This window comes from Erinaceus europaeus, chromosome 3, assembly GCF_950295315.1.
Source record: "Erinaceus europaeus chromosome 3, mEriEur2.1, whole genome shotgun sequence".
NCBI lineage: Eukaryota > Metazoa > Chordata > Mammalia > Eulipotyphla > Erinaceidae > Erinaceus > Erinaceus europaeus.
This window is the reverse complement of record NC_080164.1, coordinates 21,988,539-22,012,188: the sequence shown is the minus strand read 5'-3', so window position 1 is coordinate 22,012,188 and position 23,650 is coordinate 21,988,539. Positions and strand designations below refer to the sequence as shown.

At 42.0% G+C, this 23,650-nt stretch overlaps 1 protein-coding gene and 1 pseudogene across 4 annotated transcripts in view; both read right to left on the bottom strand.

Moving 5' to 3' along the window:
- SLC30A6 (solute carrier family 30 member 6) overlaps positions 1-20,956 on the bottom strand; it is a 63,691-nt gene extending 42,735 nt beyond the window's left edge. For 2 of the 4 annotated variants that reach the window (XM_007538695.3, XM_060186838.1), the window contains exons 1-5: positions 20,895-20,956; positions 10,832-10,918; positions 7,545-7,629; positions 6,225-6,267; positions 1,891-1,956 (exon numbers count right to left, since the gene is read on the bottom strand). In XM_007538695.3, the coding sequence (XP_007538757.1) occupies positions 1,891-1,956; positions 6,225-6,267; positions 7,545-7,629; positions 10,832-10,918; positions 20,895-20,897 (284 nt within the window). In that variant the 5' untranslated portion in view covers positions 20,898-20,956. Of the gene's footprint in view, positions 1-1,890; positions 1,957-6,224; positions 6,268-7,544; positions 7,630-10,831; positions 10,920-20,894 lie in introns of those variants that run through there. The other 2 variants (XM_060186839.1, XM_060186840.1) reach the window with 1 other exon arrangement.
- A 900-nt stretch (positions 20,957-21,856) lies between these two features.
- Positions 21,857-22,370, bottom strand: LOC103127804 (small ribosomal subunit protein uS12-like; annotated as a pseudogene).
- Positions 22,371-23,650: the final 1,280 nt, after the last annotated feature.

The following is a 23,650-nucleotide window of genomic DNA, read 5'->3' as shown; positions in this document are numbered from 1 at the left end:
CACAAAGCAGAAGGACCGCCATAAGGATCCCGGTTCGAGCCCGGCTCCCCACCAGCAGGGGAGTCGCTTCACAGGCGGTGAAGCAGGTCTGCAGGTGTCTATCTTTCTCTCCTCCTCTCTGTCTTCCCCTCCTCTCTCCATTTCTCTCTGCCCTTGTTGTCCTATCCAACAACGACAACAACAATAACTACAACAATAAAACAACAAGGGCAACAAAAGGGAATAAATAAATAAAATAAATATTTTTAAAAAATTTTTAAAAAACCACAAAGCTAGGGAGTCGGGCGGTAGTGCAGCAGTGCAAGGACCTGCATAAGGATCCTGGTTCGAGCCCCTGGCTTCCCACCTGCAGGGAAGTCACTTCACAAACGGTGAAGCAGGTCTGTAGGTGTCTCTTTCCCCCTCGATGTCTTCCCCTCCTCTCTCCATTTCTCGCTGTCCTATCCAACAACGACGACATCAATAACAACAATAAAAACTATAACAACAGTGGTCCAGAGGTGGCACAGTGGATAAAGCATCGGACTCTCAAGCATGAAGTCCTGAGTTCAATCCCCGACAGTACATGTACCAGAGTGATATCTGGTTCTTTCTCCTATCTTTCTCATCAATAAATAAATAAAATCTAAAAAGAAAAAAAAAAGAAAAACTACAACAATAAAACAAGGACAACAAAAAGGGAATAAATAAATAAATATTAAAAAAAAAAAACATAAAGCTTCTCAAGAAGCACCACTCAGCTTTGAGCCCAGTGCCCACTGCATTAAGGGTCTCTTCAGATTCATAAATGGCAGTAGGGAAGCTCCATGAGTAGCAGAGCATTGGTAAGATATCTCCCATCCCTCTCTAAAAAAAAATTAAAACAAAATGAAACAAAAAAAAGAATGTCTTTTTCAGCAGTAGTGTACATGCATGAGGCACTGAGTTTACTCCTTGGTACCACATAAAAGTAAATATTCTAGGGAGTCGGGCGGTAGCGCAGTGGGTTAAGCACACCGGGTTCGAGCCCCCGGCTCCCCACCTTCAGGGGAGTTGCTTCATAGGCGGTGAAGCAGGTCTACAAGTGTCTATCTTTCTCTCCCCCTCTCTGTTTTCCCTTCCTCTCTCCATTTCTCTGTCCTATCCAACATCAATAACAACAACAATAATAACTACAACAATAAAACAAAGTCAACAAAAGGGAATAAGTAAATAAATATTGGAAAAAAAAGTAAATTTTCTATTTTTTATCTAGAATCATCGTAGAAGCATTTCTATAAACTTTCACTATTTGATCAAATTTCCACTAAGCAAGACGTTTTTCTCTTCCTTTTTAAATACATATTTTATTTATTAATTTATTATTTATTTATTTATTTATTTATTTTTAGAGAGATGCAGAGAAAGACACACAAAGAAACACCAGAGCTCTGCTCAGCTCTGGGTTATGGTGGTGCATGGAATTGAGCCTGGGACTTTGGAGCCTCAGTCATGAGAGTCTCTTTGCATAACTATTATGCTATCTCCCCCGCCCTCTCCTTTCTTTTTTTGCATCGAGTTGTCACTGGGGCTTCACCAATCCATGCCAACTTTTTATTTCTTTTCTTTATTGGGGGGGGATAAATGGTTTCCATTTGACAGTAAAATAGACAGGACAACTTTTTCAGACAGAAAAACAGAGCTAGGTAAAGAGACAGAAAGGAAGATATCGCAGTACTGAATCTTACTTTAGTGTGATGGAGGCCAGACTTACTACACCTGAGAGGTGCCCAAGTCAAAGCAAGTACACTATCCAAGTGAGTTACCAATGTAGCATTTATTTTCGACAAATACTGTAGTTAGTAATTTAGCATTTATTACTACTACTACTTTAGTACCAATGTTACCAAAAGTAAAATAATTTGAACTTACCCAAATGAATAGACAGGACTTGGTTTTCTCATCATTACCCAGTAACTTATTAAACATGTTATTAAACTAAGTTAAAAGGAAAATAAATTCAGAATTAGAGTTAGAGTTAGAATCAAACATATAGCAAGTAAAGTTTCAGAACTCCTAAGTTGTCTATTATCAGCGCTTACACAAACTAAATAAATTGTTCTAGTAATTTATAATTTAATCACAATAAGCACACTAGCATGCATTGATTTTGCTTTTTTCTCTTATGTCTGTTAGTGACAATCTTAAAATCTGAAGAAACTGAAAAAAAAAAAAGCTATGATACATCAGTAAGTCAGCTGATAAACTCATGCTTTCTCTACCTACTATCTACATTAATTTCCATATTTAAAGATGCAAAAAAATAACACAATAGTGGTAACATAATTTACTCTAGGCATAATAAATATGTATACAGATGTATATTTTCCCCCTCCCAGGTTATTGCTAGGGCTTATTGCCTGCATTTCCCCCTCCCAGGTTATTGCTAGGGCTCATTGGGATGCACTGGATCGACCTTCCCGTGGTGCATCTCGTGAGTACCCATTCATTGGGGAAACTCCCTAGCCGAGGCAAACGCTAGAAGAAGAAATTGCCTGCACTGCAAATCCACTTCTCCTGGGGGCCATTTTTCCCATTTTGTTGCCCTTGTTGTTATTGCTATTATTATTGCTTTTGCTAATTCTGTTGTTGTTGTTGTTGGATAAGACACACAGAAATCGAGAGAGGAGCGCAAAACCGAGAGCAGGTGAGAAAGACAGGCACCTGCAGACCTGCTTCCCTGATTTTGAAGCAGCCCCCTCACCCCCCCGCAGGTGGGGAGCTGGGGACCCAAACCGGGAGCCCAAACAGGGATTCTTATACTAGTCCTTGTGCTTTGTACCATGTGGGCTTAACCCAGTGCACTACTGCCCAGAACCCATAAAATGTATTTTTGGGTACATTTTATTTAATATTCACTAAATATTAACATTTAAATAAGGTTTGGGTTGGGATAAAATTATATTTCTTTTCCAAGAATAGTGTACATTCACTCTAAAACAAGTCATTATTATTTTTATGTACTTATTTATCTACTTATTTATTTATTATTGAATAGAGACAGAAATAAATTGAGAGGAGAGGAGGAGATACAGGGGGAGAGAGTCAGAGAAACACCTGCAGCCCTGATTCATCATTCATGAAGCTTTCCCCCTAAAGGTGGGGGCCAGGGGCTTGAACCTGGCTCCTTGTGCACAGTAGTGTGTGCACTTAATCAGGCGTGCCGCCACCTAGACCCTAAAACAAGTTACTAGGGGCTGAAAGATAGTTCCTCCATAAGAGTACATGCCTCAAACAAAACAAAACAAACAAAAGACACTTAGAAGTAGTAGGTGTGACTTAGAAAGGAAAAGAAGGCAGAACCATAGGGAAAAAAAAAAAAGTGAATGTATATAGACAGTTATAGACATAATAGTCAACTCTAAGTTTTAAAAAAATTTTTCATTATCTTTGTTTATTGGATAGAGGGAAACTAGAGAGAGAGAAACAGAGAGACACCGACAGACCTGCTTCACCACTTGCAAAACTTTTTTTGGGACCAGGGGCTCCAACCTGGGTCTTTGTGCACTGTAGCATGTGCGCTCAACTAGGTGTGCCACCCTCGGTCCCTAAGTTATTTATTTATTTATTTATTTCCTTTTGTTGCCCTTGTTGTTTTATTGTTGTAGCTGGAGAGGAAGGGAAGACAAAGAAGCGGAAAGACACCTGCAGACCTGCTTCATCACTTGTGAAGCGACTCCCCTGCAGGTGGGGAGCTGGGGGCTCAAACTAGGATCCCTGCGCAGGTCGTTGCAGTTAGCGCCATATGAGCTTAACCTGCTGCGCTACCGCCCGACTCCCAATAGATAACTCATCTTGGTCTTGGGAGAACTATGATGGTTTCCAATGGAGGGAATGGGGACACAGAAATCTAGTGGTGGAAAAGGTGTGGAATTATACCCATTATCTTGTAATTTTGCAAATCAATATTAAATCACTAATAAAATAAATAGATAAACTTTTAAATAAAGAGTGCATGCCTCACTATGCATATAGTCTGGGTTCTTGCTCCAGCATCACTCAGGAGTGGCACAGCATTGGGGGAAGCTCCAACACTGTGGTGTCTCTCCCTCACTCTCTATCTGAAGTAATAAGAGTTTAAAAAGTTAGTTTGAGGGAGTCAGGTGGTAGCGCAGCGGGTTAAGCGCAGGTGGCACGAAGCACAAGGACCGGCATAAGGATCCAGGTTTGAGTCTCTGGTTCCCCACCTGCAGGAGAGTCACTTCACAAGCGCTGAAGCAGATCTGCAAGTGTCTATCTTTCTCTCCCCCTGTCTGTCTTCCCCTCCTCTTTCCATCCTATCCAACAACGACGACATCAATAACAACATTAATAACTACAACAATAAAACAAGGGCAACAGAAGGGAATAAATAAATGCAAGGGGAAAGCTTCACGAGTGGTGAAGCAGGGCTATAGGTGTCTCTCTCCATCTCTATCACTCCTTTCCCTCAGTTTCTCTCTGTCTCTATCTAATAAAAAATAAATAAAGTTTAAAAAAAAAAGTTGGGTTGGAAGTCGTAAAAGCAGACAATATCCAATCCTTCAACACCACACACACACACAAAAAAAAATTACTGTCTTTTTTTTCTTTTATATTTATTTATTTATTCCATTTTGTTGTTCTTGTTTTTTTATCGTTGTAGTTATTATTGATGTCATTGTTGATGGCTAGGACAGAGAAATGGAGAGAGGAGGAAAGATATACACCTGTAGACTTGCTTTACTGACAGGTGGGAATCTGGGGCTTGAACCAGGATCCTTAAGCTGGTCCTTGTGCTTTGCGCCACGTGCAGCTACACTACTGCCCGACTCACAAGTTACTGTCTTATTACTAAACTAAAATAATGAGTGGACCAGGAGGTGGTGCAGTGATTAAAGCATTAGACTCTCAAGCATGAGGTCCTGAGTTCGATTCCTGTCAGCACATGTACCAGAGTGATGTCTGGTTCTTTCTCTCTCTCCTCCTACCTTTCTAGTAAATAATCTAAAAAAAAAAAAAAAAAAAGACTAGAGGCCAGGTGTTGGTGCACCTGGTTAAGTGCTCAAACTACTGTGTGCAAGGACCCAGGTTCAAGCCCCTGGTCCACACCTGCAAGGTGAAAGTTTCATAAGTGGTGAAACAAGGCTGCTGATGTCTCTCTCCCTCTGTATTTCCCACTCCCCTCTCAATCTGTCTCTGTCCAGTAATAAAAATTAAAAAAAATAAATAAATAAAAGGGGAAATGACCTAGGAGGTAGCACACTAGATCAAGCATCGGACTCTTATGTAGGAGGTCCCAAGTTTGATCCTCAGCACTGCATGTGTGAGAATGATGCTCTGGTGCGCGTGTTCTCTCTGTCTCCTGAAGAAGTAGACCTTTGAAAGTAATACCAGTAAAACATCATGGAGTTCAAGAAGCAATTATCTGTTTTAGATCACTAGAGCAATTTATTATATGACTGTGAAAAAGATATCCTTAAGCTGCCCAGGAGGTAGCACAATGTATAAAACATTGGACTCAAGCATGAGGCCCTGAGTCTGATCCCTGGCATCACATATACCACAGTAATGTTCTGGTTCTCTATCTCCAATTTCTTTCATAAATAAATAAACTTAAAAAAAAAAATCCTTATGTGGTACGGGAGATGGCTCAGTGGCTAAGAACTAGACTCTTAAGCATGAGGTCCTGAGTTCAATCCCTGGCAGCACAGGTACCAGACCAGAGTGATGTCTGGCCCTTTCTCTCTCTACTCCTATCTTTCTCATTAATAAATAAATAAAATCTTTCTTTAAAAAAAATCCTTATAACATACTCCCATGATTGTGACGAATCACATTATAAATATTTTACAACCTTTATATGTGGAAATATGAAAGGTCCCAAGATGCAAGGACCCCAGTTAATCACTTCTCAGTTATGAATGCCTTCATTTGTCTTCTCATCCAAACAATTTTGCTAGGAGCTAGTGTGTTCTTATATGGCCCTACTCTCCCGCCACAGCTGGCATCCAATGATAGGCAGGCAGCTGAAGCACTTGACCTAACACCTGGGTATTATCTTGCCAGTTGCTGTGTAAATGGAATAGTTTCTTCCATTATGGCTTATAACTATTGATACTTGGATATACGTTTTATTTTAACAATTTTACTTAGTTCACTTTTCTTTAAAACAGAGAAAAGTTTTTAAAGACAATTCAACAAAATCCTAATTTGATTCAGAATATTCAGATGTTTAGGAAACTTACCTAAAAAGGTCAAAAATGGTCAGGTAAGTATAGGCAGTTAAAGCTGTAAAATAACAAAAATATTGATTCAAACATTGTTGAAGCCATTATTATGAAATGTAGCAGGTCACCAAAACTGTTCATGCCAGAGTATCCACTACAGAATTACATTACAGAAGCCAGACCTTCCACTTCCTTCACCCCACAATGACCTTGGGTCCATACACCGAGGGTTAAAGAATAGGAAAGCTATCAGGGGAGGGGAGGGGATGATATGGAGTTCTACAGGTGGGAATTGTGTGGAGTTGTACCCCTCTTACCCTATGGTTTTGTCAGTGTTTCCTTTTTATAAATAAAATTAAAAATATATATATAACAGCTCACTGAAAATAATCATACCTAACAACTGAACCAATTATAGTTTATAAAGCAAGTCTCAAATAGATTCTCTCATTTCTGTTTAGGGCAGATTTCAGAAGAGCTTTTTTTTTTTCTTTTTGCCTTCTGGGGCTCAGTGCCTGCACCATGAATCCACTGCTCCTGGAGGCCATTTCCCCCCGCTTTTGTTGCCCTTGTTGTTGTAGCCTTGTTGCGGTTATTATTGTTATTGTTGATGTCGTTCATTGTTGGATAGGACAGAGAGAAATGGAGAGAGGAGGGAAAGGCAGAGAGGGGGAGAGAAAGACACCTGCAGACCTGCTTCACCAGCTGTGAAATGACTCCCCTGAAGGTGGGGAGCCGGGTGCTGGAATCCAGATCTTTACACTGGTCCTTGCACTTTGCGCCAAGTGCGCTTAACCCGCTGAGCTACCACCCGACCCCCCAGAATAGCATTTTATTTGAAGAAGATATACCTTTATTTAAAATCATGGGTGGTAGATAGCATAATGGTTATGCTAAGAGAATCTCATGCCTGAGGCTCCAAAGTCCCAGGTACAATCCCCCAAACCACCATAAACCAGAGCTGAACAGTGCAATGGTAAACAAATTAAATTAAATTAAAAAGTGGGGAGTCGGGCAGTAGCACAGCGGGTTAAGTCCACATGGCGCAAAGCACAAGAACTGAGCCCCTGACTCCCCACCGATAGGGGAGTCACTTCACAAGTGGTGAAGCAGATCTGCAGGTGTCTATCTTTCTCTCCTCCTCTCTGTTTTCCCCTCCTCTCTCCATTTCTCTCTGTCCTATCCAACAACAATGGCAGCAATGACAACAATAATAACTGCAACAAGAAAAACAACAAGGGCAACAAAAGGGAATAAATAAATAAATAAATATTAAAAATAAATAAAATAAATAAAAAAAGTGCAACTACCTCCATCAAAGTAAGAATGGCAACATACCTATACTGTTGGTAGAACTGCACCACATCAGCAGGAAACCAGTGCATATTAAGTTTATTACACCAAAGAACAGTATCTTCCAGGACTGTAAAAAGAAAATTATTCCTTTTTTAAAAAATAAGATTATTTATTTATTTATTTATTTATGAAAAAGGAACAAAGAGAGAAAAATCATATATCACTCTGGTATTGTGCTGCTGGAAATCAAACTTAGGACCTCATTCATGCTTGAGAGTTCAATGCTTTATTCACTGTGCCAACTCCAAGACTCTAAGAAAATTATTCTTATTTGTGAAGTGATGATAGACTTCGCTTACAGTGTTAAGTTGTCGTCATGATTACTCTGATATTCAAAGAAATAAGCATAATTTCCTTCAGTCAAAGTATCACTTTTTTTTTTAAGTATCTTATTTATTTTATTTTTGAGAGAGATGCAGAGAAAGAAAGACACAGAGAAAAATACCAGAGCATTGTACAGCTTTGGCTTATGGTGGTGAGGGAGATTGAACCTGGGACTTCGGAGCCTCAGGCATGAGAGTCTCTTTGCATAACCATTATGCTATCTACCCCCAGCCCAAAGTGTCATTTTCTAAATCTAAAATTATTGTCAACGAAGTTACTGTTCCATGAATCTCAAAAACAGTAATTCTAGAAGGGGGACTAATCAGGTGGCTGGGCAGTGACACACCTGGTCAAGTACACATATTACAGTGCACAAAGGCCTGGGTTCAAACCCCAAGTCCCCATCTACTTGGAGGAAGATTCACAAGCTGTGGAATAGTGCTACAAGTTTTTTAATTTTATTTATTTATTAATGAGAAAGATCCGAAGAGAGAGAAAGAAGCAGACATCATTCTGGTACATGTGGGAACCTCACACTTGAGGGTACAATGCTTTAACCACTGTGCCATCTCCTGGGCTACTCTATCTCCCCCTTCCCTTTCAATTTCTATTTGTCTCTATCTAAAATAAATAAATACATAAATAGTAAGAAAGTAATTAGACAGGATTTAGTCAGAGGAAGAACATTCTAAAAATAAAATGATGAAAAAAAGAACACTAAGTAAATCTACTTTGAATGATAAATAGCACAAATTGTATCTTTTTTTTTTTTTTTTTGCCTCTAGGGTTATTGCTGGGGCTCCATGCCTGCACCCTGAATCCACTGTTCGTGGAGGCCACTTCTTTTCCCCCTTTTGTTGCCCTTGTAGTTGTAGCCTTGTTGTGGTCATTACTGTTGTTGTTGATGTCCTTCGTTGTTGGATAGGACAGAGAGAAATGGAGAGAGGAGGGGGAAGACAGAAAGGGGGAGAGAAAGACAGACAACTACAGACCTGCTTCACAGCTTAAGAAGCGACTTCCCTGCAGGTGGGGAGCGGAGGGCTCAAACTGGGATCCTTATGCCGGTCCTTGTGTTTTCTGCCATGTGCACTTAACCCACTGCACTACTGCTGACCCCCATATTGTATCTTTCTTTTTTTAATTTTTAGTTTATTTATTCATTCCCTTTTGTTGCCCTTGTTCTTTTATTGTTGTAGTTATTATTGCTGTTGTCATTGTTAGATAGGACAAAGAGAAATGGAGAGAGGAGGGGAAGACAGAGAGGGGGAGAGAAAGAGACACCTGCAGACCTGCTTCACCACTTGTGAAGTGACTAGTCTGCAGGTGCAGAGCTGGGGCTGGAACCGGGATCCTTACCTTGGTCCTTGAGCTTTGCACCATGTGCACTTAACCCACTATGCTAGTGTTCAGCCCCCATTTTATTTTTAATTTTTTAATAATTTCTAAAAAGTATCCAAGTTTTAATGCTGTCTACGTAATAATTAAATTGGAATTAAGGAATAAAAAGGGGCCAAGTGGTGGTGCACCTTGTTAAGTGCAGACATTACAGTGTGCACCCAGGTTCAAGCCAGGTTCAAGGACCCAGGTTCAAGCCTCTGGTTCCTTCCTATAGAGAAAAGCTTCATGGGCAGTGAAGGAGGGCTGCAGGTGTCTGTTTCTTCACCCTCTCAATTTTTTTAAAAAAATGTGTACCCTTTATTTACTATTGGATAGAGACAGGCAGAAACTGAGAGAGGAGGAGACAGAGAGACACCTGTAGCACTGGTTCACCATTCACAAAGTTTCCCCCTGCAGGGCGGGACTAGGGACTGGAACCTAGGTGCTTGCTCATTGAAACGTGTGCGCTCCACTAGGTGCGCCACTACCCAGACCCACCCTCTCAATTTCTCTGTCTCTACCCAATAATAAATATATAGAAAAATATTTTAAAATAAATAAAAATAGGGGATTGGGCGGTAGTGCACCAGGTTAAGCACACATGGCGTGAAATGCAAGGACTGGCATAAGGATCCTGGTTTGAGCCCTCGGCTTCCTACCTGCAGGGAGGTTGCTTTGCAAGCGGTGAAGCAGGGCTGTAGGTGTCTATCTTTCTCTCCCCTACTCTATCAATTTCTCCCTGTCCTATCCAACAACAACATCAATAACGGTAACAACGACAACATGGGCAACAAAATGAGAAAAATTAGCCTCTGAGAGCAGTGGATTCATGCTATAGGCATGAGCCCCAGTGAAAACCCTGGAGGCAATAAATACATATATATATATATATATATAATATAGATAAATTAATATAAAAATAACTGGGGCTGGATGGTTGCACACCTGGTTAAGTGCATGTGTTACAATGAGCAAGAACTCAGGTTCAAACCCTGCAGTCCCACCTGTGGGGGGAAGCTTCATAAGTGGCAAAGCAATGATGCAGGAGTCTCTCTGTCTCTCTCCCTTTTTTTTTCAACTTTCTTACCAGAACAGTGCTCAGCTCTGGTTTATGGTGGTATGGGGGATTGAACCTGGGACTTTGGAGCCTCAGGCATGAGACAGTCTCTTTGCATAACGATTATGCTATCTATCTCTTCCCTCCTCTCAATTTCTGGCTATCTCTATCCAATAAATAAATAAAGATAATTTTAAAAATTTAAAAAAATAATAAAAATAACTTAAGCTGGGGTCAGGGCTTTATTACACAGGTAAATGCCGGACTTTTGTGCCTAACGTACTAGTGATCACAGGTTCATTCCCAGGCACTAGAATATACTGAGTAATGTTCTGCTTTCTCTCTCTTTCATGATAATAAAATATTTAAAAATATAGCTTACCCATTTCCTATCTGAACAGAATTAAAAAGAAAGAAAGAAAACCAAAGTCCCAGGTTCAATCCCCTGCACCACCATAAGCCAGAGCTGAGCAGTACTCTGGTAAAAAAAATAAATAAATAAATAGCTTACCCTTCGGTCTGCTGCCACATGTCTAAATTCCTGTAGTAACTTGCCAAAAAGAGATTTTTGTGGTTTTCGAAAGAGATGAATTGTCCCCTAAAAAAAAAAAAATGATACAAATCAGTACCTCAGTACTCATCTTTTCTATATCGGTATGTAGTAACAATATATATATGAAGACCACGCCCTTTTCTAGACACTTTATGTTCTATTTAATACAATAATCCTTTCAAGTAGAAACAAATTTTAGTCAGTTTTCCAAGGCTTGTAGCTAGCTGATCAAGAACTGATACTGGAGGTGGTGCAGTGGATAAAACTGGTCCAGGAGGTGGTGCAGTGGATAAAGCACTGAACTCTCTCAATTATGAGGTCCCAAATTCAATCCCCAGCAGTATGTCTGGCTCTTTCTTGCCTCCTATCTTTCTCATTAATTAATAAACGTTTAAAAAACAATTGACACCCAGACACAAGCAGTGAAGCAGGTCTGTAGGTGTCTTTCTTTCCTCTTTCTCTCTCAATTTCTCTGTGTCCTATGCAACAACAGCAGCAACCTCCAGAAGCAGTGGATTTATGGTCCAGGAACTGAGCCCCAGAGATAACCCTAGAGGCCAAAAAAAAAAAAAAATTTTTTTTGTTTATGATTAAGATAGTATCTAACATGTTTAGGAGAAAACAAGAGTAATTTGTGGTAGGGGAGTCGCTTCACAGGCGGTGAAGCAGGTCTGCTGGTGTCTTTCTCTCCCCCTCTGTCCTCCCCTCCTCTCTCCATTTCTCTCTGTCCTATCCAACAACGATGACATCAATAACAACAACAAAAAACAACAAGGTCTTCCCCAATAAAGAAATTTTAAAATAAGGACAACAAAAGGGAATAAATAAGTATTAAAAAATTAAAAAAAAAACATGAATAAAATTCAGAGGCTGGGGAGATAGCACAATGGTTATGCAAAAAAGTCTTTCTTTTGCCTGAGGTTCCAAAGGTTCCCCCAGGTTCAATCCCCAGCACCGCCACAAACCAGAGCTAAGCAGTGCTCTGGCAATAAATAAATAAAATAAAGAAGAAAAAAAGAATAAAGTTAAAATATAAAAACCATAGAGTAACGGAGAAATTACAGAGGCTGGGGAGGCAGTATAATGGTTCTGTAAGACTTTATTTTTGTAGTTATTACTGATGTCATTGTTGTTGGATAGAACAGAGAGAAATGGAAAGAGGAAGGGAAGACAGGGAAGCGGAGAGAAAGACACCCGCAGACCTGCTTCACCGCCTATGAAACGACTCCTCTGCAGGTGGGGAGCTGGGGGCTCGAACCGGGATCCTTACACTGCTCCTTAACCCACTGCGCTACCGCCCGACTCCCATGTGTAAGACTTTTATGCCTGAGGCTCTGAATTCCCAGGTTCAATCCCTAGTACCACCATAAGCCAGAGCTGAGAAGTGCGCTGGTGTTTCTCTCTGCACCTACCTCATGAGGATAAATCAAATATTAAAGAAGAAATTATAAGTGTATAATTTAATAATCTTGGAATTGGAGAAGCCTTTCTTAACTAGAATATAAAATCAAGAAGCAGTAAAGGAAATCATCAGTTTTACATGACATAATTTCATGTGTGGGGGTGGTAGATAAGAGCAAAGGCAAAGTGGGGGAAATTTTTTAAAAATATTTATTTATTTTCCCTTTTTGATGCCCTTGGTTTTATTGTTGTTGTAGTTATTATTGTTGTTATTGATGTCGTCACTGTTAGGACAGAGAGAAATGGGGAAAGGAGGGGAAGAGAGGGGGAAAGAAAGATAGACACCTGCAGACCTGCTTCACCGATTGTGAAGCATCTCCCCTGCAGGTGGGGAGCCAGGCTCCAACCAGGATCCTTCTGCCGGTCCTTGCGCTTTGTGCCACGTGCACTTAACCCACTGCTCTACCGCCCAACTCCCAGAAAATTTTAATTATCATCTCAAAAGCGAAGTAATTGTTGGGGGGGCTTTACAACTTTCAATGGGTCATATATAATACTTTGGTTGCTAAATGCTAAATAAAAGGATTTCTATTTTCACAAAATTATTTTCCTAAATGATAAAGGTAATGAATCACCATAATATTCATACTACACTTCCCCCTCAATGAAAATGACCAATGTGACTCAAACATTCAAGTTCAGAGAAAGTACAGAAATGATTATTAAAAAAAAAAAATTGTATTATCTTTATTTATTGGATAGAGACAGCCAGAAATCAAGAAGGGGGGGGATAGAGAGGAAGAGAGACAGAGAGACACCCGCAGCACTGTTTCACCACTCATGAAGTTTTCCCTCTGCAGGTGGGGGCTGGGGACTCAAACCTGGATCCTTACACATTGTAACATGTGTGCTCAACCAGGTGCGCCACCACCCGGCCCCCAGAACAGGATATTAGTAGATGAAACACCGTGAGACATTTTCTGATTTAACTCAAGCAGAGGTATGATTTTCTTACAATTATCGTTGTGAAACATCTGAGCAGCTATAAAAACGCATATCCGGGGGCTGGGCAGTAGCACAGCTGGTTAAGTGCACATGGTGCACAGTGCAAGAACTGGCATAAGGATCCTGGTTCGATCCCCTAGTTCCCACCTGCAGGGGAGTCGCTTCCCAAGCAGTGAAGCAGGTCTACAGGTGTCTATCTTTCTCTCCTCCTCTCTGTGTTCCCCTCCTCTCTTCATTTCTCGGTCCTTAAAAAAAAAAAAAAAAAAAAAAAAAAAAAAAAAGGGGTCGGGCGGTGGCGCAGTGGGTTAAGTGCACGTGGCGCAAAGCGCAGGGACAGGCGTAAGGATCCCGGTTCGAGCCCCCGGCTCCCCACCTGCAGGGGAGTCGCTTCACAGGCGGTGAAGCAGGTCTGCAGGTGTCTATGTTTCTCTCCCCCTCTCTGTCTTCCCCTCCTCTCTCCATTTCTCTCTGTCCTATCCAACAACAAAACAACGTCAACAATGGCAATAATAACCGCAACGAGGCTGCAACAACTAGGGCAACAAAAAGGGGAAAAAATGGCCTCCAGGAGCGGTGGATTCATGGTGCAGGCACCGAGCCCAGCAATAACCCTGGAGGAAAAAAAAAAAAAAAAAAAAAAGGCATATCCCATTTCTTCAAAGTTTAATCATGTCATTATTAGTTGCATGTTATTGAGAGTCACCACATGCAGAAAAGGCTGACCTAAGAAAAACAATAGAATGTGGATAAATGTTCTTGTAAAGAGATTATTTCAAGGGGGCCTACTGCAATATATTCTTCCTATGTTTGTATATGTTCAAATTTTTCCATAATGAAAAGGAATGAAAGAAATATAAAGTACACACACACGTATTACTAATTTTGATATTCAGATAAAGACCAGTGTATATACTAACCCAGAGGGTCTACTATATTGATTCAGTTGAAAAGGGACAATGGTGATAAATGATAATGGATAAATTTTTTAAAACTTTTTTTGTGTAGGTTTTGTGTAGTGGGTTTTTTTTTTTGCATAATGGTTATGCAAAAAGACTCTCATGCCTGAGGCTCCAAAGCCCCAGCCAGGATCAACCCCCCACACCACCATAAGCCAGAGCTGAGCAGTGCTCTGGTAACAGAAATAAACAGGTGGGGGTGGGTGGGTGACTACAATACAGGTCCAAGAAGGATGACAGAGGACCCAGAGGGGGTTGTATTGTTATATGGGAAACTGGGGAATGTTATGCATGTACAAACTATTGCATTTACTGTTGAATGTAAAACATTAATTCCCCAATAAAGAAATAGAATAAAATAAACAAATAATTTTGTGTAGAATATCTTATTCCTAGAAACGAATCCTATTTAATACCAGTATTTTTAGATATCTTCTAGTTTTAGCTCACTTTAAATTATTTCAATTACTCTCACATTAAGAAAAATAGGTGGCTCACCTGGTATAGCCCAAACATCCCCATTTGCATAGACAGGGTTCAAACCCCAGGTCCCTCCAACAGAGGATATTGGGCAGGGGGAGAGGACTTCACAAGCAGTACTGCAAGTATCTCTCTCTCCCTGTCTCCTTTTTTTTTTGCCTCAAGGGTTACCTTGGGATGCCAGCACAACAAATTCACTGCTCCTGTGGCAATTGTTTTCCCCAACAGGACAGAGAGAAATTGAGAGGGGAGGGGAAGATAGAGGGCGAGAAAGACATCTCTGCAGACCTGCTTCACTACTTGTGAAGTGGCCCCTCCCAGAGCCAGGGGCTTGATCTCCTTCTCTATCAGAGAAAAAGAAAAAAGAAACAAGACAAGCAAGTTTCTAAAAGGCAAGGCCATGAAAATAGCTTGGCTGTGGTCCGGGAGGTGGCGCAGTGATAAGGCTTTGGACTCTCAAGCATGAGGTCCTTAGTTTGATCCCCGGCAGCACATGTGCCAGACTGATGTCTGGTTCTTTCTCTCTCCTATCTTTCTCATTAATAAATAAATAAAATCTTTAAAAAAAATTTAAAAAAGAAAATAGCATGGGGACCAGGGGATTGCACCTGGATCCTTGTGCACTGTAATGTGTGCACTTAACCAGGTGCACCACCGCCTAGCTCCAATATATATAATTTTTAATAGAGTGGCGGAGATAGTACAAGAGACTACAGCACCAAGCTTCCTTCAGTCTGCTGGGGATCAGCCTTGAACCTGAGTCGCATACATGCAAAACAGCACACTGCCCAAGTGAGCTATTTAGCCGACCCTCAGCAAACATTTTACCTCTTCTTTCATGCTGGAGAAGTCGTCTGGATAGCTTCTGAAATGGGCACTATTGGCTAGTCTATATATAAGTATGTCAGTGGAGAATGAGTCCTTCTTGATAAAGATAGCTTATTAATGGAAAACACTGAGCATAACATAGTTCTTTACTGGAGCCAAGAGGACTCAACTCTTTTTTATTTCAGTGATGATTCTTTTTCTAAAATTAACACTGATTGTTTAATCAGCTGTTTTCTAGCATTCAGTCTATAACCTGTCCTTTGCATGAATATCATATGTAAGGTCACCCAATCACCTGTAAATGTTTAAATTGTCCCATGAGAATATCTGCCTTGTAAGTCATTATTTCCACAAAAAAAAGAAAAAAAAATAACTTGGCTGGTAGACAGCAACACTGGCATGCCTGAGGTGCCCAGGTCACTCTCCAGCATGCATGTGCGAGAGCAGTGCTCTGGCGCGTGTCTGAATATCTGTCTGCTTGTCTCTTCCATAATAAGTAAATAAAAGGCAAAGGCTCATTTCTGATATAATTATGGTACTAGAAAAAAAAATTAAAACCCAAAGATTCAACTTTTCCGAAACTGAATTGGGTTTCCACAGCTAGCAGATACATTTCACAAACTGGAGTCCAGTTTTCAAATGACAGAAAAGGAACAGCTGGGAGGGAGGAGATATATAAAAAGACTTCATGCCTGAGGCTGAAAAGTCTCAGGTTCAGACCTCAGCACCATCAGCTCAGCAGCGCTCTGGTGGAAAATGAAAAAAAAAAATTTTTTTTAAATAAACGTTAAGTAGAAAGGAATAGTTGGTTAGGTGGGGGAGGGGGAGCCGTATGGTGGCGCATCTGGTTGAGCACACACGTTACAGTGCACAAGGACCCGGGTTCGAGCCCCTGGTCCCCACCTGCAGGGGGAAAGCTTTGCGAGTGGTGGAGCAGTGCTGCAGGTGTGTCTATGTCTCTCTCTCCCAGTCTATCTCCCCCCCTCCTCTCAATTTCTGACTCTCTATCCAATAAATAAATAAAGATGATAAAAAAAAATTTTTTAAAAGGTGGGTGAGGTTTGGAACCTCATCAGCAGTTGGGAGCCCAGTGTGCTATGGTGGAAAGAATGAGCAGTCTGGTGGTGGCTGACTTCTATTTTGGGAAGCTGTTATGCTGTATCCCAATGACAAGTCTTACAAAATATTTCCTCAATTAAAAAAAATATTAGGGCAGAGCTAGATAGCATAATGGTTATGCAAAGATATTCTCATCCCTGAGGCCTCAAAATCTCAGGTTCAATCCCCTGTACTGCCATAAGCCAGAGTTGATCAGTACTCTGGTTAAAAAAAAAAAAAAAAAAAGATTAAAGTAAAGCACTGAAGTGGAGGTAGCTCATTAAATAGAGGACAAAATTTACCAGGAGCAAGGACCAGGGGTGAGGTCCTACCACACCGAAGGCACAATGCAAAACGGAAATTTCATGTGTGCTAGAGCACTGCTGCAGTATCTCTCTGCCCTCTGAAAGAGAGAAAAAGAGGGGCTGGTGGTGGCTCACTTGGTTGAGTGCACATGTTACAAAGCACAAGGACTTGGTTCCAAGCCCCTGGTCCCCTTCTACAGGGGAAAAGCTTCACGAGTGGTAAAACAGGGCTGCAGGTGTCTCATCTCTCTCCCCCTATCACCTCCTTCCCTCTCCATTTCTTGCTGTCTCTATCCAATAAATAAATAAATAAAGATAGTACTAAAAAAGAAAAGAAAATTTACAAAGAGAAACTGCCCTGATAAAAACCCCAGAATCCAAAATAATAATAATAATAATAATAAAAAGAGAAAAAACAAAAACAAAAACCCCAGAATCCAAAAAAAAAAAAAGATGTAACACCTAGTACTCAGTTACATGTTTCACCTCCTCCATGAAGCTTTCCCAGATTATTCCTGATTATAGTTTTTACATTACTGAGTATTTAACCTGGAGATGGCCTTCATCATGTCATCTTTCACTGCAGGCTAATATTAACATTCTAGTAACTTCATTAATGACAAAGGATATATTGCCTTTCTTAATTTTTTAATTATCTTTATTTATTTACTGTACAGACAGCTAGAAATCAAGAGGGAAGGAGGTGATAGAGGGAGAGTGGTTTGGAAGGTGGTGCAGTGGATAAGGCATTATTAGACTCTCAAGCATGAGGTCATGAGTTCTATCCCTGGCAGCACATGAACCAAAGTGATGTCTGGTTCTTCCTCTCTCTCCTTCTATATTTCTAATAAATAAATAAATAAATAAATAATGTTAAAAAAGAGAGAGAGCTGGAAAGACAGACATCTACAATATTACTTCACCACTCACAAAGCTTTCCCCCTGCAAGTGGGGACCAGGGGCTCAAACCCAGGTCCTTGCACATTGTAACATGTGCACCCAACAAGGTGGGCCACCACCTGGCCCCCGCATTTTCTTTCTTTTTTTTTTTCCCACAGAAAAAACACAAGGTAAAATATCTTTAAAAAAAAAAGTTTTATTATCTTTATATTTATTTATTGGATACTGACAGCCAGAAATTGAAAGGGAAGGAATGAGAGAGAGGGAGAGAGACAGAGAGACACCTGCAGCACTACTTCACCACTTGCAAAATCTTCCCCCTGCAGGTGGGGACGAGGGTTTGAAACTGGGTCCTTGTGCATTCTAACATGTGCATTCAACCAGGTGCGCCACCACCTGGCCCCAGAGTAAAATATCTTTACTAACTAAAATAGAAACCAAAAGATTCACAACCTCTCAGAGTTAGCAAAAGAAAATTGCTTGCTGTAGTCCTTGGTGCTGCTGAAAATTTGGCTGTCAATAAATTGACACTTAATAAGGGTAGCCTGTATTTAACTGGGAAATCACAGCAAAACATCTTTTCAGTGGAAGTAATACTTGCATTAGTTAGAGTTCCACAGATTGTCCTTGATCATTTGTATTTAAAATACAATTAACTTAAGGTAGTATAGAACAGTTTTCAAGAACCCATTTTCACACACCGCCCTACCCCACCCCCACCCCGCCGCCATCAAAGTTCTGTTGCATAACCACTATGCTGTCTTCCCAGCCCCAAATCTTTGATTTTTAAATTTTATTTATTTTTAACATATTGTTTTAATTTAATGAGAATCTCACAAAGAGAGAGACCAGTGAAACTGTACCACTATATTTTGAGCACTTTGTGAATTAACATGTCCTCAGTAAAGTGATTGAATTGGAGAAAAAAAAAAAAAGGGAAGGATTTCAGCAAGGACATGGCATGGTCAATTTTAGAAATTAACCCCGGGGGCGGGGGGGGGGGGTCAGGCAGTAGCACAGCAGGTTTAGCGCAATGGGTTAAGCGCACAAGGTGCAAATTGCAAGGACTGGCTTAAGGGTTCAGTTTTGAGCCCCTGTCTCCCCCCACCTGCAGGGGGGGGGTCACCTTACAAGCAGTGAAGCAGGTCTGCAGGTATCTATCTTTCTCTCCCGCTCTGCCTCCTCTCTCGATTTCTCTCTGTCCTATCCAACAACAACACCAATGGCAACAATAACAATAACGACAACAACAAGGGCAACAAAATGGGGAAAAGGTGGCCTCCAGGAGCAGTGGATTTGTAGTGCAGGCAACGAGCCCAAGCAATAGCCCTGGAAGCAAAATTAAAAAAAAAAATTTAACTTTGGGGTGTGGGATGGTAGTGCAGCGGGTTATACGCATGTGGCGCAAAGCACAAGGACTGGCATAAGGAATCTGGTTCGAGCCCCCAGCTCCCCCACCAGCAGGGAAGTCACTTCACAGGCGGTGAAGCAGGTCTTCCTGTCTTCCCTTCCTCTCTGATATCTTTGTCCTATCCAACAACAACAGCAACGACAACAATAATAGTAACAACAACAGCAATAAACAACAAGGGCAACTAAAGGTAAAAAGTGGCCTCCAGAAGCAGTGGATTCATAGTGCAGGCACTGAGCCCTAGCAATAATCCTGGAGGCAAAAAAAAAAAAAAAATTAACTGACTACACAGTGATTTAATTTTGATTTGACTTTTCATTATTTATTTATTTACTTATTTATTTTACCAGAGCACCATTCACCTCTAGATTATGACAGTGATAGGAACTGAACCTGAGACGTCAGGGCCTCAAATCTGTAGAATAGCCATTAAGTTATCTCCCCATTCTCACAGTGGGGATTAAAAACAAGAACAATTACTTTAATACAAGATAGTAAGAGAGAGCATCAGAGTATCACTCTAGCACATGGCCTACTGAGGACTGCTGGAGACCTCATGTTTTTCTGTTTGTTTGTGTTGTTTTTTTTGCCAGAGTCCTGCTCAGCTCAGCTCTGAGCTGGCAATTGAACCTGGGACCTTGGATGCCTCAGGCATGAAAATGTTTATATGAACATTATGCTGTCTCTCCAGCCATACCATGCTTCCAACTACACCACTTCCTAAGCCCAGTGGTGACTTGTTTTTAAAGATTAACTTATTAGTTGTTGGATAGGACAGAGAGAAATGGAGAGAGGAGGGGAAGACAGAGAAGGGGAGAGAAAGACAGACACCTGCAGACCTGCTTCACCGCCTGTGAAGCGACTCCCCTGCAGGTGGGGAGCCAGGGGCTCGAACCGGGATCCTTACGCTGGTCCCTGCGCTTTGCGCCACATGCGCTTAACCCACTGCGCCACCGCCCGACCCCCTAGAGAATCATTTTAATATATGCACTGCTAGGGACTGAACTCAGGACATCATGTTTGAGAGTGCAACACTTTCCCCACTGCACTACCTCCTGGGCTGTCACAGGGGTAGGGTGCTGTGAATGAACCCAGGACCTCCTAAATGTGAAGTGCTTCTTATATGTGCTTCCCTGGTCAATCTCTTTTCTTTTCCTTCTTCCTCATTCATTTACAAAAACAAAGCAATGAGACAAGGCAAGACAAGTGAGTGGGGTGGTGAAAGTGGGTGAGACCAAAAGACCCCACCAGCCATGAGTTGGGATTTCGTTGGCGCTTCCATGGTGCTGTCATGTGGCACCAGCGCCTGACACCCCTAAACTTTCCAATCAGATCAAGACCATCTCCGTGGGAGGGGAGTGTCACAGCTTGCCAGACCCCTGAGACCAGGCCTGGGGCAGAGACCCACCCCGGTAAGAACCCCGGCAGAAGGGCGGGACCCCGTAGAGGACGCGCGAGGAAGCAGAGGTGCTGAGAGGGCTCCCCTTTTTCTGGATGCCGGTCCCTCCCCCCCGGGCACCCCGCCACAACTCCGCCGACTCCAGCTCTGAGGAGCCTAGGCATCTGCGGACACCTCGGGAAAAACGAAGAGGAGAGGAGTCACCCTGACCGGCCCACTCCGCCGTCGGCCAACTCACCATGATAAGGAGCCGCTCAGCTCCTGCCGGAAGAGGCTTTGAGTGCCAGGCTTCCCCGGACCGGAAGGGGCGGGGACACTGCGGCCGATTGGCTGCGAGAGACGCCGAGGCGGAATTGCATGTTTTGGCTTTCCAGATCTGGCCCCTCGTCTCCCAGCGGACCCCGCGGGACCATAGAAAGAGAAGCCATGGCTAGAGCGACACCCTGAGCCTCGGCTTTGGGAGTTGGAGAGCTGGGGCGACTTGTCCTGGAGCAGTTAGGGTGGATTTGTAATGTTAGAAAATATAGGGGTCGGGTGTTAGCGCAGTGGGTTAAAATCACACGTGGCACAAAGCGCGAGGACCAGAGTAAAGATCCCGGTTCGAGCCCCCGCCTCCCCACCTGCAGGGGTGTCGCTTCTCAAACGGTGAAGCAGGTCTGCAGGTTTCTATCTCCCCATCTCTGTCTTCCCCTCCTCTCTTCATTTCTCTCTGTCCTAACCGACATCAGTAACAAGAACAATAATAACCACAACACGGTAAAACAACAAAGGCAACAAAGGGGAAAAATAGCCTCCAGGAGCAGTGGACTTGTGGTGTAATCACCGAGCCCCAGCATAACCCTGGAGGCAAAATTAATCAATCAATCAATCAATCAATTAATTAATTTAAAATATTCATGGCGTATTGAGGAGCTTTTAACAAATTGTGACATTTTTTACAGTATCTTATAAAACAGATATGCTATTCCCACTTTACAATTGAAAGATTTAAGAAATAGATGCAGCCGAGGTGATACAGTGGATAAAACTGAGCTTGAGGCCTCATACAGGTGCAATCTCCACATTCTGGTCAACTTTTTCAGATAGCAGCGGAGATTCCCTTTCACTACCCCTGCATGGTGTGGTGGGGCCTTAAAGCTGGGCCTGGTGCGTGGAAGGCAAGCACCATGCCAGGTGAGTGATCTTGCCAACACTCGATTTACTTTTCTGATATTATGAAATTTTATTACCACTGCACTTACACCATCAAACTTAGGATCTTGGCCTTTCCTTCTTGCCTTTGTATAAAGTCAAGAGAGAGACATTAGCCATTTTGACTCCAGGAATGCCACCAACAGCGTGACCTTTACGACCAAATCCAGCAACCAGAACTTCATTGTTTTCCTCAATAAAATTCAAGCAACCATCATTGCCCAAAGGCTGTGATTTTTTTTTTTTTTAATTATTTTGCCATTCTTGATCAACTGAACTCAGACACACTTCCTGATAGCAGAATTTGGCTGTTTGGCTTCAACCCCTACTTTTTCCAGCACAATCCCCTTGGCATGGGAAGCACCTCCCAAAGGATTGGCCTTCAGGGCCCTGCCCAGATGGGCTTTCTTGTACTACTTATCGCGCCACTTCTGGTCACGCCAGTGGCTATGCAGGTTCCTGGCAGTACGGAGTCCACAAAATTTGCCCATCCTGCCAGTCGCACGGACCGAAAGAAAGCCCAACCCCCGATTTTTATTTTTTGATGGGGAACCAGGGAACGGAACAGGGGTCTTACACATGTAAAATATTGCTGATCGGCTACCTGACACACTGTACTCTATACACTTGGAATGAAAGGCAGAGAAAGCATATATCAAAGCAATGCTTCACCATACAGTGAGCCACCTTATGTGCTGTCTGTCACTGGTGTTCCTATCTGACTCTGGGGATTGAAATCAGGAATTAATGAACCATCTGAACTATTGACAGGCCACTGTGAAGGCTTGGTAGTAAGCTTTTTGACATGGGGTTTGTTCATTTGCAAATAATCTAAAAGTAAAAGTCTCAATTCTAGAATATCATCCTTCCGTATTAGCATACTTCCCCCTTCCATTTATGTTATTTAGCATATAGGACATCACTCTGGCATATGTGATGTGGGGAAATCAAATTTAGGAACTCGGGAGTCGGGCAGTAGCACAGTGGTTAAGCACAGATAGCGCAAAGTGCAAGGACTGGCATAAGGATCCCGGTTCAAGCCCCCGGCTACCCACCTCCAGGGGCATGGTTTCACAAGCGGTGAAGCAGGTCTGCAGTGTCTTTCTCTCCTCCTCTCTGTCTTCCCCTCCTCTCTCCATTTCTCTGTCCTATCCAACAACGAAGACATCAATAACAACAACAATAATAATTACAACAATAAAAAGGCAACAAAAAGGGAAAATGAATAAATATTTTTAAAAGTCTTAAAAAAAATTACCACCTCATGTCTGGTTCTCAAGCTACTATGATACCTCCTGTGCCACTCTCCTTAAAATGGAGGACCTCCTCCCCCAACACTTCATCTGCACTATTCCAGCCTTTAGGTCCACGGTTGTTCAACAATTTGTTTGGCTCTGTATGTTAACACTTTTCAGCCACCAGGTTCCAGTTGCTAGCAGGATGCGACCAGACTTCCCTGGACAACCCCACCAATGTGCCTTGGAGCTCCGCCTCCCCAGAGTCCTTCCCCACTAAGGAAAGAGACAGGCTGGGAGTATGGATAGACTTGTCAACCCCCATGTTCAGCCAGGAAGCAATTACAGAAGCTAGACCGTCAACATTCTGCACCCCACAATGATCTTGGGTCCATACTCCCAGAGGGTTAAAGAATAGGAAAGCTATCAGTGGAGGGGATGGTATACAGAGGTCTGGTGGTGGGCACTGTGCGAAGCTGTACCCCTCTTATCTTATGGTTTTGTCAGTGTTTCCTTTTTATAAATAAAAATTTTTTAAATAATTTAAAAGTTTAATTTTTTATGAGAA